Below are 17,628 nucleotides of genomic sequence, written 5' to 3'. Positions count from 1 at the left end.
GGTCCTTGTTTTGTTTTGTTGTTTTTTTCTTCAGGCAGATGTTGGCTAAAGACAATAGTGGGGAGTGTTGAAATGGTAGTCTTGGTATTAACCAGGTAGGGAGTGAGCCTATTTTCAAAGGCCTTAAACCATTCCACCAGAAACCCATCTGGGTCTGGGGATTTTCCACTGCACATCAGGGTTATCTCTTCTATTATTTTCTACTACTGGATAGATCTACCCAGAGATTGTTGCTGTACTTCTGTTAATGTTGGTAATTTAACTTTAGAAAATAACTTGTCGGAATCCTCTTTGGTGTTGTTACTGTCAGATTTATCTAATGATTTGTAAAATTATACAAAAACAGAACTAATGTTTTTCCTGTCAAAATGTCTTTCCCCTCCTGATTCCCTAATCTCTGCTATGGTATTATGATTTTGTTTCTGATTAAGCAGGTGTGCCAAATATTTACTAGGTTTGTTCTCATATTCATACAGTCGCTGCCTTTGGTAAAATAATCACCTAGACGCTTTCTCATTCAAAACTGAATATAGCGCTGCTCTTATAGTATGTATTTTAATAAGATTTGTTTTAGTTGGATTAGATTTATAAGATAACTCTGCTTTTTTATGATCTGTTTCCAGTTAGTCTTGCTTTAGTAGCAGTGTTTTCTTTTGGTGTGACATGTATAATGAATCCTCTAATATAAGCCTTTGCAGATGCCCAAAGAAAGTCAGTGTTTGTTTCACTGTTGCCATTCATATTAAAGAACAATATCTCTATCTCTGCCTCCATCTTTTTTTTTTTAAATTCCTTGTCCTTAAGTAAATATTGATGGAAATCGCCACCCTTGTGTGCCAGATGTAGCTTCTCTCATTATCATTTCTAAACAAACTGGGGCATGATCACTGATGTAGCGTAGCATCTATTCACATGTGATCACTTGTCCTATGATCTGCGGTGGTACAAAAGCACTATAAAAGAGCCTTTGTGCTCCTCAAAGTCTGCTGCTACCCCAGTCCAAAATGAAGGAGGTGTTGGATTAGGGAGATTTATGTTCATCATAGTGACCTGTATACCTAAATTGTACCATGGACAAGGATGTATCTGCCCTCAGAGTTCCTTTAACACATGCTAAGTACAAATGGATTGACCCTGTGTATTAATATAGTGACTCCTCTGGTATTAGAAGAAAATGATGAATAATAAACCAAGCCTTCCCAATGAGTTGTGATGACTTGTTTATCAATTGGTTGTATGAAACTGAAGTTTTAAACTAATTGCGAGCGCCCGGACGACTGCAAAAGAAGCCTATTACAAGAGAAGTCACCACAGCAGAAGACGGCATATTTGCAACGTCCAGCAAGCAAATTTGTGAATCCTAGGATAACGAAGGAATGGCCTGCCTTACTCTGCCTCTGACTGGCTTACCCTGACATTCTCAACCTAACCCTAACCAATCCCACTCCTCTTGCCTAAACCTAACCAGTCAAACCAATAAAGGCAACAAGTAGTAGCCAATCATGGGGAGAGTACGTTGAGCTATTCCTTCACTATTCGAAGATTTGGAAACACTCATCGCGTCTATTTAAGTACATGCCAGCATTGATGACTGGTCTTGAAGGGTTTCATAGGGAAATATTTCAGCCACTACCCCTTGTAACTCTGGTCCAAAAGGCCAGGTGGCACTCGAAAATGAGGGGAAGGGGTATAAATAAGATATGGGTTGGGCCTAAGTGTCATGTTAGAGGCTTTGTAACACAGCAGTGCTATGAGGTAAATGCTGTTTAATGGTTGAGCTTGATAAAAATCTAAATTTAGGATGTGGGTATGCTATCATTTTCTGATTAGAACAAAATGCAAAGTATAGCTGAGGCAATGGGAATTTCACCCAATGATGGCACTAGTAAGAAAGACAGGGGATCACCAAAGGTATTACATTTTGTCTTTGGGAGGACATGAATGTCTGTACCAAATTCCATGACAATCCATACAGTAGCTGTTCAGATACAGACATTTATTTACCTATAAAAACATAAATGTCTACATCATGGTGATGCTGCATGAAAAGGATCACCAAAGTCATTAAGATACATTATCTGGAAACCGTGAATGACTGTACAATGTTTTGCCCCAAACCATCTAGTAGATGTTATTATTTGATAAATTCATCAAAGGTGGATTTATTTAACTTCTACGTAAAAACACAAATGTAGTCACAAAAAGCCTTTATGTGCTTGAACAATTGCTTAGGATCAAAGAGAAAGAGCTAATTGTTTGGTACATTCCCCACAGTTATCTCACGAGGCCAATTTAATTGGAGATCCTTCGAACGGGGCAGAAGCTACCTTAAGGGGATGATTAGGGTTCTTTTAATTATCTCAAAACTTTTAAAATCTTTGTCATTACTGAACAAAACATGTTAATTAATCTTAATAATTTCATTAGCAGTATTTGTGCTCAGTTAGTGTAAATTTTCAAACCTTACTCGCAGTGACTCACAGCCATGTTGGACTCAAGTCCCAACAGCCAGAAAATATTTCACAGTCTATGACATTCAAAATGACAATTGCGAGGGTAATATGTTCCTAGTATGCTCCACATCATTACAGTAATCAGATGGGGGGCTGCTATGTACAGTAGGTTTGGCATGAAATAACCTTGCTTAATATTCAAATCACAGTTGCCATTACATCACTAGTCAAGTCATTCAGAATCCCCAGGGAACAATTAGGATTTTGCATATGCTTGCCTATATTACTAACCAGCCCAGAGCAAAAACACACTGAGCAAATCAAAGTACCTTCCTCCCACTACTGTGGGAGAATTACCTTACTCTGCAACCCAAGCTGGGACTTTTCTTGACTGAAAATGCCTCACAGGTAGCAGCTCTGGTTTCTTTGTTTTGAGGATGTGAAATACATTCCATCGCAGTGTCAGCTTAAAAACATGTCATCAAATAGATGTATCAACTATAAGGTGTTCCTGGAAGTAAGATTATTCCACAGCTAGAATAACACTTGAACACCTATAAAGAATGTACCATGCAATACAGTCTTAGGATGTGACAGGACAGGAATATACTGCAGTTAAAATATCACATGTTCATTCTATTAACAAACTTTTAATTCACTTATTCTACAGCTACACATGAAGGCTTCCCTTGAACCTTTTAACACTGGGGGGCACAGCACTATTCTCTCTTGTAAAAAGCTATTTACTGAATGACTGCCCTGAAGATGAGAAAAATAAAACAACTCAGTCGCTGCCATGGGAATAGGCAAATTACACCCACCACCATGCAGTACAAATGATCATTACCACTGTAATTATTGGAAGGCCATCATGTTTGAAATTCATCAGTAGAAGTGGATTGCCAGTAAGCACTCCTAGAAGTACGAGGAAATGCATCACAAGGGGATTATGTGGTGGGCTAATGTCCTCTGTTTCACAAAAAGGTGCCATTTCCCAACTAGTGTTTCCTGAAAAAGAGTCAATGTGTCTTTGTAAACAAGCACTGTTTGAGTTTGGATGTATGAATGATGAACTGAATGTTACTTATCTAAATACTAGATACTAAACATTTTTTGCTCCAATCCAAGCCACTACACTACAGTCTAAGTGTAATGTAATGAACTAGCACTATTACTCCAAAATAGGTGCTGTTACTTAAGCAGTTCCATAATGTCAAACAAACACACAGCAAGAACTCATGCAGACAATTTATTCTTGCGAGTGACTCTGTTAGTGTTAAGACGGAGTTAACTGTCATAACAAAGCGTATATTGTGCCATGCTAAAAAGCTCTGCAGGCCAGCTGAGAGCCTTCGCTTTTCCATGACCTCATTTTCTTTGGTTTCTTGCAGGAGGTCTGGTGTGGTTTGTTGACCCAATTTCTGTGGGGTGTGCGACGCGTCTGCCGATAGGCCGACATGCACAAACTACAACAGTTACTTAAGAAGGATAGGCCTTGTCCTCTGGGAGCACTGATACTCCTTGTTTTTCCCTCAAGTGAGAACAAATGGGACTGGTGCCATTAGTGGAGCAGCAAATATAGAGGTTGGCCTTAATGTGGAGCTGCATGGGTGAGAAATTCCCAACCTTGTTCTCTGTGAAAGTGAGAAAAACCTAGAAGTGCCATTTAAAAAGAATGTCCTGGACTGGGTCAGTGCTACTAGGGAACTAATAGGATGCCAATTTCCAGTTGAACAGCAAGAAAAATATCTTCACTATGACATAGAGATAACAAAGTCACGCACCAAGGTCAATCAAGGCACAACTCTGATAAAAAATATGCAATATTTCCAATACAAGGCTCAGTATCGTTTGTAAATTTCAAATAGTATTGCCAATACATACTGTAGTTTCTGTACTGGCATCAACAAATTATTTCTTTCAGCACCCAACTAGTTTAAGCAAGGTTTTCTATAAAACCCTTTTCAGTGACGTTAGCACCATAGCTCTTGGGTAGTAATGTCAGTTGGTCCGCCAATTTGGTCCACACCAAAATATCTCAACAACTATTGGATGGACACGCTCATGGTTCCCAGGGCCCAGTTGTTCAAAAAGTTTTATCTGCTTCAGAATGATCCACATTTCAAAATCCCAACTAATCCAACTGACTTTTGTGCTGTTTTTTCAAAGCATAATTGGATGGGATCACCCTGATCCAGATAACTAACGCTCTTATTTGGACTTTATATCACAAGTGTCTTTATTTGAAGAGACAGGCGATTGTTAAACAACTTTTGACTGTCACTGTAATTAATACAAAGTGTTAATTAAAACTTAAAAATTACTTAATTTTTGTTTGTTATTGACAGCTATTTGGGGGATTATTTTATGGGGCAAAATCCTTTACATAGGCTAAATAAGTGGCCTAATATCTACTTTATCTATTTTGTCACTGTGACAGTTAAACAAATCAAGTGTGAAATATAAATGTGTGTATATATATTCAACCAATTTAAAAGTTTTATAACATTTTGTCCCTAAAATCCACCCTGAATGCAGCCTTCTGTTGGGATCAGGATAAACTTTTCAAATTACTATACTATAAACTATTCCAGTCCTACTAAAACTTTTAAACAACACATACTGGAGGTTTGATCATGATCGAAACCAAGACTAGATTATGTGATCTCATCCAATTTCAGAACCATTTTCAAGATTTGATCCAATCTCATATCTGAAATCCGATCAGGCTACTTCTGAACAATTGTGCCCAGAGGATTACGTCTACTACTTTGGTCATCTTCTGACTATCGCACCACCATGAGGTTGCCATCAGGGTGGTTTTTAATGAAATATAAACAACTACTTGATGGATTGCCGTGAAATTTGGTCGACATTCATGTTCCCTTCAGCTGAAATTGTAATAATGTTCAATTTCATCCAGTGGCAGCATCAAGTCAAAATTTTAATTAGTCGAATCCTGCATGATCAAATACCTGAACAGCTCATTTCCTCTTGTACTACTGGGCAAGGAATATTAAGACCATAATCTTATGGACAGATGACTCACACCAGCAAGCCAATTTGCTAAACACGGAGAGAGAGGACTGCTTGCCTTTCTTTATAGGCACAATTGTCATGTCTCCAGTACCTCTGAGTACATCAACACATGACCACAATCCTATAATACATGGTACAATTCATATCTGGAAACAGTTAAACTTTAGTCTCAAATTGAGAGACGTATCTTTCCCTCCAAACAACCCCTCCTTCAAACCCCTCTAGTTTAGATGTTTTCACCCAATGGATGTACCAAGGAATCAATACTGTGAGTGACCTATATTTGAAATGGACTTTTTCCTCCTTCTAAGAGCTGTGGGAGAAATACAATTTGAATACCAACAATTTTTTCAGATATCTTCAGGTTAGGGACTGGGTGAAAATGTACACGCAGGACTAAAACACTGCAACTTCAGATAAACTCGGTGAATGTTTGAAATTTACACTGTTCTACCAAACGCCCTTCATCTGAGGTTTACAAATGTGTATGCATGAGGAGATGACCTAGGTCAACAACTCCCAAATGATAGATGGGACAACAGCTTACAATATCTTCACACTTGATCTAAAAATGCCAGACGTACAGTTCAGTGCTGCACAGGTTAAACTATTCAAAATCTAAACTGAATGAAATATTCCCCAATGTTTCTCACAATGACACAATTGCCAGTCCAAAGAAACCATTTTGACCCACAGTTTTGTACTTAGCCCAGAAATTGAAGGCCTTTAGACTCTTTTTCAATATACTGAAAATTCCACTGGAGCCAGATTCAAAACTAATCATACTGGAAATATCAGAGGCATTTAATAAATTGACTGCTTCTGATCAACACTTTGTCTCCTATAGTCTAAAAGCAGTAAACAATGGCAGGTGAATGGGTGGTTTGACAGGTATAACCCCCTTCTTTTTCCTCCCTATTCCTTTTCTCTTTGAAAAAACGACACAACTATACATTCCCATCAGCCTCAGCTGTACCGTGTGTTCAGTGCTAACGAGCTGTCAGCATGTTAACATGCTAATCACAGGTGAACATGGCAAATATAACAGGTCTGTGTTTTGATAATTGCACATATCCGAAACCTGTTGATATCGAAGTCTATCATAATGGTTAAAAATAGAGTTTCTTCTTCCAACCAGAGATGTTGGCTTTTCTTTTAGGCATGCATTTCTACTCCAGCCTTGCAAACTGTTGGCTAGTTGGTCTATGTACACCACATGTATGAACACAAACTGTTGTAAAAACTCCAACTGAGACAAATATTCTTAATGTTCTGTATATATGTCTAAAGGATGTTCCTAAAACCTCCTATCCAGTGTCTTAATTGGACAATGCTTCATTCAGAAAAAGGCCTAATCCCGAATATCTAAATCAAACATGCTGTTGTATCAAAGTCATACTACTGTCATATTCAGAATAATAGCAGAATATTAGCGTGCATGTAAATGTAGCCACTGTAAATATGTTGGCATGCTGAATAATATGAATAAGAGTAAGCATTTGTATTGCGGTGAGTTTGTGTTACAGAAACACACTATAATCGAAATATGAACTTTCATCTCCTAATTTAATGTTTCAGTAAACACCAATATAAGAGGTTTGGCAGTGGTTTAGTTACAGTCAAACGTGTCCAGGTTTATCGGTCCAGCTGCAGCAGGCTCCGCTCTGTTCAGCAGATTTCTGCTTGTGTCTCAGAGGGGCAGGTTTTTATTCTGTTGCAGGCTGCCAGATTCAAGCAGCAAAAAATAACTTTTCTTTGGCATTTCGGACAGAGCTTCCACCTTCAGCCATCTGTCTCTGTCTCGATTCCTGTACGTGCACCGTCCCTTTCTATTCCTCTCACCATTCCTCCTGCTAATTATTCCATCCTTTCTCTCTCGAATTATCTATTGTCTCAAACGTCTCTCTCACTATGTTCTATTCTTCACCTTCCACTATGCTCACAGAGGTCCCTCTTGGCTGCAGTGGACTGCATTGCTCGCCGTAAGAGGTTGCTTCCACTTACACAATATCTAACTCTGCTCACTAGACTCACAGGCTCAACTGCAGGGAATTGGCACATAAAACTGTGAGAGCATTCAAATGGCAATAGCATTAAAACCCCCCTCGAAGGTAAAACTTACTCTCTCAAAGCTTCTCAGAATGTTATTTGTATTTTAACTGCATTTTTTAAGTCTTTACTGCGCAGTTTGTGGGCTCTTGCTATTTCTTCACCAATGAAGTCTGGCAACAAGAAAGCGTGTGTACATCAGATAGTGAGCACATACTGTATACTCGGGCCAGCCCATCTCTTCTATTACCTGGGTGGTAATTTGCCTTCATAATGACGTTGCAAAGTTACCATCATTTATTCATCTTGGTCTCAGTCAGGTGTGCAGAGCAAATATGTGTTCTTAAAAACAAAGAGCTGCAATTAGAGCTTAAGCAAAGTTTAATAGAAAGCACACCCTATTGACGATACAACAAACTGAAGTGCACCACTCTAAGTCAGGCTCTTGTAAAATGAATCTTGTTTTGAACACTGAATCAATATTACCACAACCAGAACTTTTACTTCCTTATGGATCATTTTTACTACTTTAAGACTGATGCTCGTTTCAAATCATGATCTTAATTAGCAATGTCAAATATCTTCCTGCCATAGAACGGCTTTTATCCACCATCTTAACATAAGCAAATACGAAGCACATTACAACTGTGATAGTCAGGCAGTTAATTCTGAAGTGTTTCACTTCAGTTCTTTAAGTAGTCTTTATTAAAGCACATTCAAATTTGCCAACCGAGTTTACTTTCCTTAAAAAAACAAAAAGGTACTTTCATTTGGATCCTGTTGCTAGTGAACCATGGAAACTGATCAGAAGAGAGTCAATCTACAACTGAAAAGTCTACAACTGAAAACTGAGGGACTACTAAAGTAAAAGTGCTACTAAACACCCTCCTTTAAAGATATATTATCAGTGAAATGCCAATAACACAGCATGCCTATCAAATTTGCATTAAAACAATCCAAACTGCACCAAAATTACAATCTACTCGCAACTTCACAACACAGAATGGCATGTAAATGACAACATTTTTCTCCCGTGCACTCCGGAGACACAATCTCAGTGAGCACCCTGTCATGTGGGACCAATCTGAAGACACCGGCGCTGTCGGGTGGCAGTTTCACTGGGGTGCTCCCAGTAGGACTTCAATCTTATTTCTGCTTCTTCCCACAGTGACAGGTTGATGCAGTCATCAGGGACAGTGCCCACACCTTGTGCTATACTTGCCAACAACATGTCATGTTGCGCGTTTGTCATGGAAAAATGTCAAAGTAATCTTTCATAATAGACTGTGATAGAGATGTCCTGAGCAGTATTGCTCTGTCTGCAGTTTCGCCCATTAAAGTAGGGTTTTAATAAATGCGATAAAAATCTTGTGCATGGGCACTGCCAATCTTTTTTTTTTTTTTATGAGGAACCCAAGGCTCTAGCTCGGAAATGCTGCATTATGACATTGCTGTACCTTGATTTCCAGATGATTAAACTTTGAATTTCTGCTTATGGAAACTAAAGTTCTTCAATTTATGTCTGTTGCTGCTGCAGGAAATGTTATTACTTTGTGTGCATGTGTTGTTTTCCCAGCAAAGGCCTGAACAAAGTCAAGAGATTAGAAAAGCGAAGTAAAAATGTCATGAACTGTGTGACATTTGGATTAGGAAAAGTGTGCAGTCATGTACACATGCGACAGGTTACTTTAAAATGCCTTTACTCAATGCGGTGATATAGCAGCTTGGAGATGCTTATCCTTCATGTTGAACATTAAATACATCACACCTTATCAGACGCCATCTCTGTGGGGGGATATGAATGAATTTGCATGGTCTTTCAGGCCTGGCACTGAACCTTTGCCTGCTGCTTGGATGCTGGCTGACAAACAGACAGGGGAGATAAATTAGACCGTGACAGGGACAGGTGTGTTAAAGCTGAGTGACACAGACACAAGAAAGTCATTTGTGCCCTGCGGCAGCCCAAGGCTTACGAGGTTTCACTGTACCGAGTATCAATCAGGAAGGCCTATTTATAGAGGGCCCAGGCCGCTGCTAGAATACAAACACTTGACTGAAGTAGGTTACCGGCAAACGCCTGTATCACCGGCAGACGGGAGGACAAAGGAGGACGTGTGAGGAAAAGAAGTTAGCCAGGTGGGGGATAAGTTATGCAGAAGCAGTTGATGATTAATGACATTGACAACTTCACACCAACCTTTCCAAGACTAATGTTGTAGTCTATAGCTATATTAGGAGCCTTTATTTCTCCAAAGTGTGTTTCCTGCTCAATTAACCACAGAGCAGAGACACCTGTTGGAAGATACTTTTTCTTTTAATTTGAGTACTTTTTTAAAGATGAAAATATGATGATACATTCAAAAGCTCCATAACAGCTACTACACAGACGTTATGTGAGACTGTCGACTGCTGTTTCTAAAGTTAAGGAAACTTTAAACATGAGTAAACATAGGGGTTTGATTACATCATTGTTTCATTTCTACAGCAGTGCATGTGCTCACATGTGGCTTCCTCTGTCTGTGGAAAAACACCTGCATGTGGCAACGAATGCATATTTAATCGTGTGTAGAAGGAGTTCCCGGTATAACATGGACAAAAGGACCCGGCTTGGTTACAAAGATGCCCGGCACAGGGTCACATGTTGCGCTGCTCGGCATCTCAGTTAGCTGTATCCAGTTGACAGGAGGGAGTGTGAGAGATATTGTCTGTCAACAGGCTACTTTAAGGTGTTTTACAAACAACAAGGTTCGCCAGGGTCGTCTATTCTCCGACTAAGCCCTGGCTGTTAGCAGCAAATCCCTGTTTATCAACAGAGGGGTGCAGGTCATGGCCAAGTCTGAAAAAGAGAACGCCAGGCTCAGTGTTGTGTGACATAATGGAAAGTGCCTCTCGAATCATGTGTCTTTCGACTGGTTGATATTTGAGCCATTTATAGAATTGTTTGGGAAAGTATTAACTGCATTGCACAATGACCAGCAAAAAGCTTTTCAGCTGGTCATAACAAAGCAATGATGATTATTAACTTATTTTCCACTCTAAAAAACATGAATTTCAATGCAGGCAAAAGTGCACTAATAGCCAGTGTGGATTGGGTAATATAAAAACCACTGTATCCAAAAGAATAGAACTAACCTGCTAATAAATCCGAGGCTCTGCAGGTGAAATATATGCAAGCTTACAAGTATGCAGAGATGTGAAACACGCTGTCCGCTGCATTTCAAAAAAATTTGCTCTCGTCATCTCTGAGCCCATTAGTTGTAAACAACGTGAAATATTTTCTCTCTGGCTGTCACCGATACTCGCTAGCGCTATGAATAAGATTAATGTCATGGAAAGGTATCACTGTTGGAACCCTTCCCCCTATTCTCCAGCAACCATTTTCACAACATATGAATCAAATGAATGACAACAGTAGGACATGTCTGCATCTGAGCCAGCCAGCGGACCCCAGGCAATTGCTCTTCTTCCCCTCTCCGCCGATCTGAGAGGCTGCATGCTGCCTCAACTTCCCCTCTAATCCATCATTGCCTTTTCCCATTTCCACCTTAGATCCACTGAGGCCTGCACTCTTGACCAAGTGGGAAAACAGATTAAAATGGAAAGCAAGTTGCTTTACCGAAAAGCAGACATATGACCTAAAGCTGTTGGCAAATTTGTGAACTTGATTCAAAAAATCCTGCCTGCTATATCACGGTTCGGAATTACACTCATCAAGGACACACACCCTAGGACTCTCTTAATGAGATTTAACATTACCCTCAAAATAGTGCATCACGGTGATTGGTATTGTTTCTCAAGGTTTAAGGGTACTTTTAGCAAGGCTTCTCATCATAATGTCGCACTGTTGGATATGGCAACACACTGCGAGCTAACTCTCGGCAATTAAATTCAAATCAGTAAAGGGAAGCGTCAGGATTTCTCACAATACATCTTACACAAAAATAGATTGAGGAACATATGCAACTTTGAATTTACAACTTCCTCATAAGGATTCAATACTGTTGACTCAGCCAAAACATAAGTGAATGGTTTTTCAGGCAATTTCTGGGCTGCTGGAAAGGACATGACCCTGAAAGCCAGCCTCAAGGTGGTAGGATTCTGCCCAGGTAAAGCTATGGGGAAACCTGGGACATGCAGGTCGATAATGTATATATATGTATGTTGTATACATAAGTGGGAAACAGTGTGTCCAGATTGCATGTCTAAAGCTATGTTGATCTGATACAGATCTGAGGAAAGTATTAACCAGAGAGTGGAAAGGTGTACTGTCTGGGGTGGGTATGAGATGGCTCTGCACTGTGGATTTTCCATTGAGCGATTTGCTTTGTTGAAATTCTCTTCATCCTTAACAGTAAAACAAACAAAGGAGGCCAAGTAGCAAACCAGTCAAACAGCTTTCCATCATGTCTTCCGCAGAAAATACAAGAGCCCTTACTGTAATCCACACTCACTGCATCCAGAGAGAAAAAAAACACAAGTAGGCAAATCCCACGAGTGGCATTTGCTGCTGATGATATGTTTTACGATGTGTCTTTCATGTCCAATCATAAAGCAGAATGCAAGCCGAACATCAATATTCATATCCACCTGTCATTGTATGTTAATATTGTGCTACTATGCCCAGCACAGAGAAACATCTAAGCTATAGTGAGTGCATTTGGGGCCACTGAATGACTGCTGCAGTGCAGACATTCACAGAATTTATGACCGTATCACTACCTGAGTGTTCAAGGGACACGTGATGTATTCAGGGGGAGTGTTGTCACGAAGGGTTGTTGTATTAGATTATATCGGACAGCGCTCGTGTTGATATTGTACCTGCACTTGTACGTAAGCCAGGTTAACAACTGCAGCATGCTGCATTATTGAGAATAAGCATTGTCATCTTTAAATGGCCTGCAGTGTTGTTTTTGTTTTTTTATTCAGGCACTGCTGCAGCAAATGATGTACATGTTCAGTGTTCATGTTTATGCTTTACTATCATGAGCAAATAAAATGATTACTTTAAATGATCTTACATTCAAATTTGCTCAATTACATGTTATTTAAGACACTGTTACTGAACTGCTCTGAAGGCAGCAAACACTGTTATCATGTTAGTCATTTATTTATTCTGTAGCTTGCTGCCCTCTCCTGGCAGAAAAGATGAGGTACAGCGATGGATTACTAACGCAAGACAAAAGTAGTGATAAATTCAGATTCTAATTCTGCCATATTTTCTTAATATATTGAAAATAAAACTCAGCTTAAACATGCAACAGCTGTATGTGAGTATGATACATATAAGCAGCGTACAGTAAGTGGTGCTTTGGTCCCCCAAATTTAATAAAAAGCAATATTTCTTCAATGTTGTCAATGTAGTCAATTATCAACAAAACAGGCGTTAAAAATTCTGTGACAACCAGTACTATGTGTCATTATTTCCATCATAGAGACAGCAGGGATTTGTAACAGTCTGTCCTGTGGGCACAACATGGGGCCTGTGTATTTCTAGAAACACCTGCTTTAGTGAGCATGCTCATTTTCTGGAGACTGCTCCGACATCCGGAGGGTACGATTGCCACCTGGCAGGTTTATAGTGTGATCATCTGCGTGCTGGGAGGTTATTCTGGGCAACACAAGGGATTATGTTATTAGTTTTAACGTCGCCTAATGACGAGAACACCTATAAACAAACATATGTTGCGAGAGAAGGCTTTGAATCCAATGTAGCTGTTAAATTATTATTATTACCGTGTTAATTTGTGTTCTGTAATTCATGGTTTTATTGATGTCTGTGTTAAATACACACATCAGGCAAAGAAAAGGTGACAGCAGTGCTCAGCAGTTCAGCAAGAGAAAGTTTAATTTCAGACCTGAATAAAGGTTGAAAACGTATCTTTCTTTTAGTACTGCTGTGCTCTTGTTTCATCTACCTTGAGGTAAAACTTAAGGCGGTATGAAAATGCAGCCAGTCCTGGGATGAAGGCAGCATGTTTCCAATAAAAACGGAGCAGTGATAGAATGAAAGTCTAAACAACACTCTGTCTAATTCAAATGTGCCTGACACAAACACCTGGGTCCCGGTGTGGCTCCAGCTGTGGCCGCCAGCTCGCATGTTATAAGAGGGATAGATTCAAATGACAACTGTGCAGGTGCACACATACACACACAAAGCCAGAGAGAGGCCAACCCAGGGCTAAGCACAAGAAGAGACTACACTGATTATGTGATCAAGAGACTGCACCTGCCCCATTGACACCGATCTAATCAATACAAAATGAGAAAAGTTTTCTTTTTTCCTACAAAAAGGTGAATATGCATAATCTGGCTTCTCTTATTCATGACGAACAGCTGTTTGGGAGTACTTCTGCTGTTGTTTTTCCCCCTGCAGAAAAATCTTCATTGCAGATGTCATTTAGTCCCTACGGTGACTTTCATGACTGTTTAATAGCATCCTAAATCATACCCAAACACAACCCATTTATCTGACAAGCCATATCAATGTGGAACAACACCTGCCAATTACGAAAAGCTCCAGGTTTTATGGTAATGCTTTTGACATGTCACTGAGCGATAAAACAATCAGGGGAACTAAGCAAGTGTCACTAATGAACAGCAACGACGGATGAGGAAAGACACTGCAATCTCATAACTTTTACTGCAGCCAAATAAATACTCAAGAGAAAACAAAAGCTAAAAAAATCTTTGCTCACATTACAGACGCTTTCAGAAAAATACCATACCTGCAGTTTGTGAAAAAGTTCTCAAAAGTCTGCTACTTAAAAGAAACTTTAAAAAAGGGACAAAAAAAGCATACAATTTTTCCTTATTCAAAAAAGAGGCTTGACTCTAGCTCTGGTGTATCTAAGTGTGATGTAGTGGCCTTGGCCAATGACAGCCAAGGGTTCTTATTCTGTATTTTACTGCCTGACATGTTGCCTGTTCCAGTGGCAAGGAAATGTAGCTATAAATCCTATCCTGTGAGACCAATGTGAATACATAAACCAAGACGTAATCAATACATATCTAGGTTCAAAGAGAACTAATTTACTGAAGCCGTCTAGTGTGACTTGTGGTGCGACGCGTTCTCATCATTTGTCACTCCAGAAAAATCATAAATTCTGATGTTCCTATAAAGGTGAAAGGATGACAGATCAATAACACATTAATATGTTTTCAATGGTGCTGACAGCCTGACCGGTGTTTCGACAAGTACATTCTGGACTCTGGGAATTTTGCTTCATTTCTGCTGGTCAGAACTCAGGTTTCCAGTACAGTTAATGAGTGTATAGTGTTACGGTTGAATCTAATCTCAAATATGTGTAATAAGATTACACACATTGGTTTTTGCAGTGCTCTTTAAGTGCACACTGTACTTCTAAGACTTCTCGCACACTGCTCTCCAGTTTGGACAGCTTTCTCTTGACTATGATTTGGGTAACTGGTTTTGTGATACAGAATGTGACACATAAAGCTGTGAGAATGGGATAAATACATATCAACCCTGCATTCTTGTTTCGGTCTTTAGAAAAATATAAGCACAAAATTTCACTACTTAGGCTTACAAAAATTTTGTTTGCCTCTGATATTTTACTCAGGTTGGTTTTATCATCTCTACTACCTGGGCAAAAGGAAACACACAGCCCTTAAAACACCCTTTTTTTGCTGCAAACAATATAGTAAATCTAAAATTTCACAGATTAGTTTCAAGCACAAAACAACAGTTAATTCTGCTTCCATGCCCACTAAAATGCCACTTTTGTTCCATGCAAAAATCATTCATTAGTCCTTCACTCTGAATGTCAAGGTACCCTACTTTTCCTTTTTCAAAAGACACTGTATTCACCAGACAAATCAATTCCTTTTCATCTTCTTCTTGTTCATCTAACAAATATTGAGACTCTGGCTAGAACACAAAGTTGACAACCAATCCTATAAATGAGAGGCAATCAAATCACATTCCACCACCTAAGCTGTGCGTAGCTGGTATCTGTAGCCACAAATCTGTGCGTTTTTTGTACCTTTTGGGTTTGGGGAGGCCCAGGTGATGATGCGTCGCACCAGGCAGCAGTTGAGCAGGACTTTCTTGGAGAAGCCGTGGTCTTTACGGAAATGCTGCAGGTCCTCCCTCCACTGGGTCCTCTTGGCTGGTGAACACATGGCTGGAATCTCTCTATTTTTAAATACAGTGTGTCGTTATTTGCTACGCTGAAGTAAATTCTGTACAGAAACAGGCCTAATTATGTGGGTACTTCTCAAAGGGATGTGAATGTTGAGGTGATTATTATTAGCCTTCATGGCCTCTGGTAAACATTAACACACAAATAGCTACAGCCACGGAAACAAACTGTCAAGTTCAGGCAATACACCTGAGAACATATGCTAATTTGGTGTGGTTTTTTTGCCCCCAGTTAGGCACGGGCATAATGAAATGCAAGACATTTCTGTGTGCCCTTTTGGAGCCGGAAAATCCTTGTCTTATGCATCCTTAGCTGTTTCAAGAAGCAGAGCAACTCTTCCAGCTATTCCAGGACTAGTGATGGTCAGAGCAAATATACCAAGTTGACTGTTTTAATGCAAACTGGTGTGCAATGATCCTTTGCTGACTCACACCAATTAAACCAGTAAATATCCTGATTGTTTCAGATAATCATCCCTGAGTAAAACAAACAAAAATTGATGGCATTACTTAATGAAACATGACCTAGCGATACCCTACCTCCTTCAGAACTATGATTACACTCCCCCTGAAGGTCCCATTTCAAGAGCAAAAGTTCCAAACATCAACAGATCATCAGCTGCTGTGACTGGAGGGCTTTTGGTTTGCTCTCAAATCGCAAATTTATATCCTTCAATGCACAAAAATTGATGTCCAGTGCGAGCGCTAACACTATCAATTGTCCTTCTGAGCATCATCTTACCTTGCAGGATAAAGCACGATGTGCACGCTCTCTCTGCTTCCTCAGTCTGCAAGTGATCCTCAGGTTTCACGCGAGCACTTTCCCTTTCCTGAGCTGATCAACAGAGTGTGAAAGGGGGGTGGGAGGAGGAGGAGGAGGATGATGAGGAGGAGGAGAGCGAGGACCGCTCAGTGAAGCACAGAGAGAGTGAATGGGTGAGAGAGAGAATTGCTGGAAGACACTATGGCTTTGGCTTCAACTTAGAGGACCATGTGTGTTTTTATTCAAGTATCAGTCAAAGAGGAGGCAGTGAGAGGCAGTGAGAGATGCTGGTGGCTCAGCATTCACAATGGATCCCTTTGATCGTCCTCCTTGAGCCTCTTAAAACACATGAAAGCCTTCAACACACACACGCATACTTTACATGCCCACTCCCTGCAACTGATCTGTCTCACAATCAGAAAAATCTATAGTTGCAATTTATCAGCATCCTCAAAAGGTTGTAAAACTACTCTGGAGGAAAAAGGGCTGGTGTTAAACCTCAGTGCTTTTTTGGTACCAGCTAAAATGTGTCTATTCTGTCGAGTATAAAAAACAGTCAAGCACAAAAAGCTGACGCTGAGTGTCTAGTAAGATTCACAGTATTGTTCATTCATTCATTGATCACATAATTCCTGATTTGGATCAAAATTTTAGACTGTTTTGATCTGTTCTTTGTATGACTGCTTGTATTGACATTTCAGTGAGACCTGAGGCTTTTGCTACATAAAAGGGGCCACAACATAAAAACCACTGAAAGGTGAAGAAGTAAATCACATTGATCATCTTGTTAAAATGCAATGCATGTGGATTCTACTTGACCCAAACACCAACACAGACTAAGTACACCCTCTCATGGTAACAGCACCCCTGGAAAGCAGTGGCCCCACCAGAGGGACAACACGCCATGCCACACTGCAAAAATTTAATTGGGAATGGCCTGAGGAACATGACAAAGCGCTAAAAGGCATCCACCTGGCCTTCAGATCCCAATCTGATGGAGTATTCGTGGGGCATGCCAAAACCCCATCTCACAACCCATAGGACTCAAAGGATCCGCCACCTGCACCCTGGTCCATGCCTCTACAGTAGGGATGCACCGTATATTCGGTAACCGAATATATTTGGCCTAATATTGCAAAAAAACACACATTTGGTATTCGGTG

At 40.0% G+C, this 17,628-nt stretch overlaps 1 protein-coding gene across 1 annotated transcript in view; it reads right to left on the bottom strand.

Moving 5' to 3' along the window:
• kcnip4a (potassium voltage-gated channel interacting protein 4a) overlaps positions 1-16,507 on the bottom strand; it is a 150,330-nt gene extending 133,823 nt beyond the window's left edge. Inside the window, exons 1-2 of the mRNA XM_050066768.1 lie at positions 16,445-16,507; positions 15,545-15,696 (exon numbers count right to left, since the gene is read on the bottom strand). Of these exons, the coding sequence (XP_049922725.1) occupies positions 15,545-15,683 (139 nt within the window). The 5' untranslated portion in view covers positions 15,684-15,696; positions 16,445-16,507. The remainder of the gene's footprint in view (positions 1-15,544; positions 15,697-16,444) is intronic.
• Between the last annotated feature and the right edge of the window lie 1,121 nt (positions 16,508-17,628).

The sequence above is a fragment of the Epinephelus moara genome, chromosome 17, assembly GCF_006386435.1.
Source record: "Epinephelus moara isolate mb chromosome 17, YSFRI_EMoa_1.0, whole genome shotgun sequence".
NCBI classification, from domain to species: Eukaryota; Metazoa; Chordata; class Actinopteri; order Perciformes; family Serranidae; genus Epinephelus; species Epinephelus moara.
This window is presented reverse-complemented; position numbering and strand designations above follow the sequence as displayed.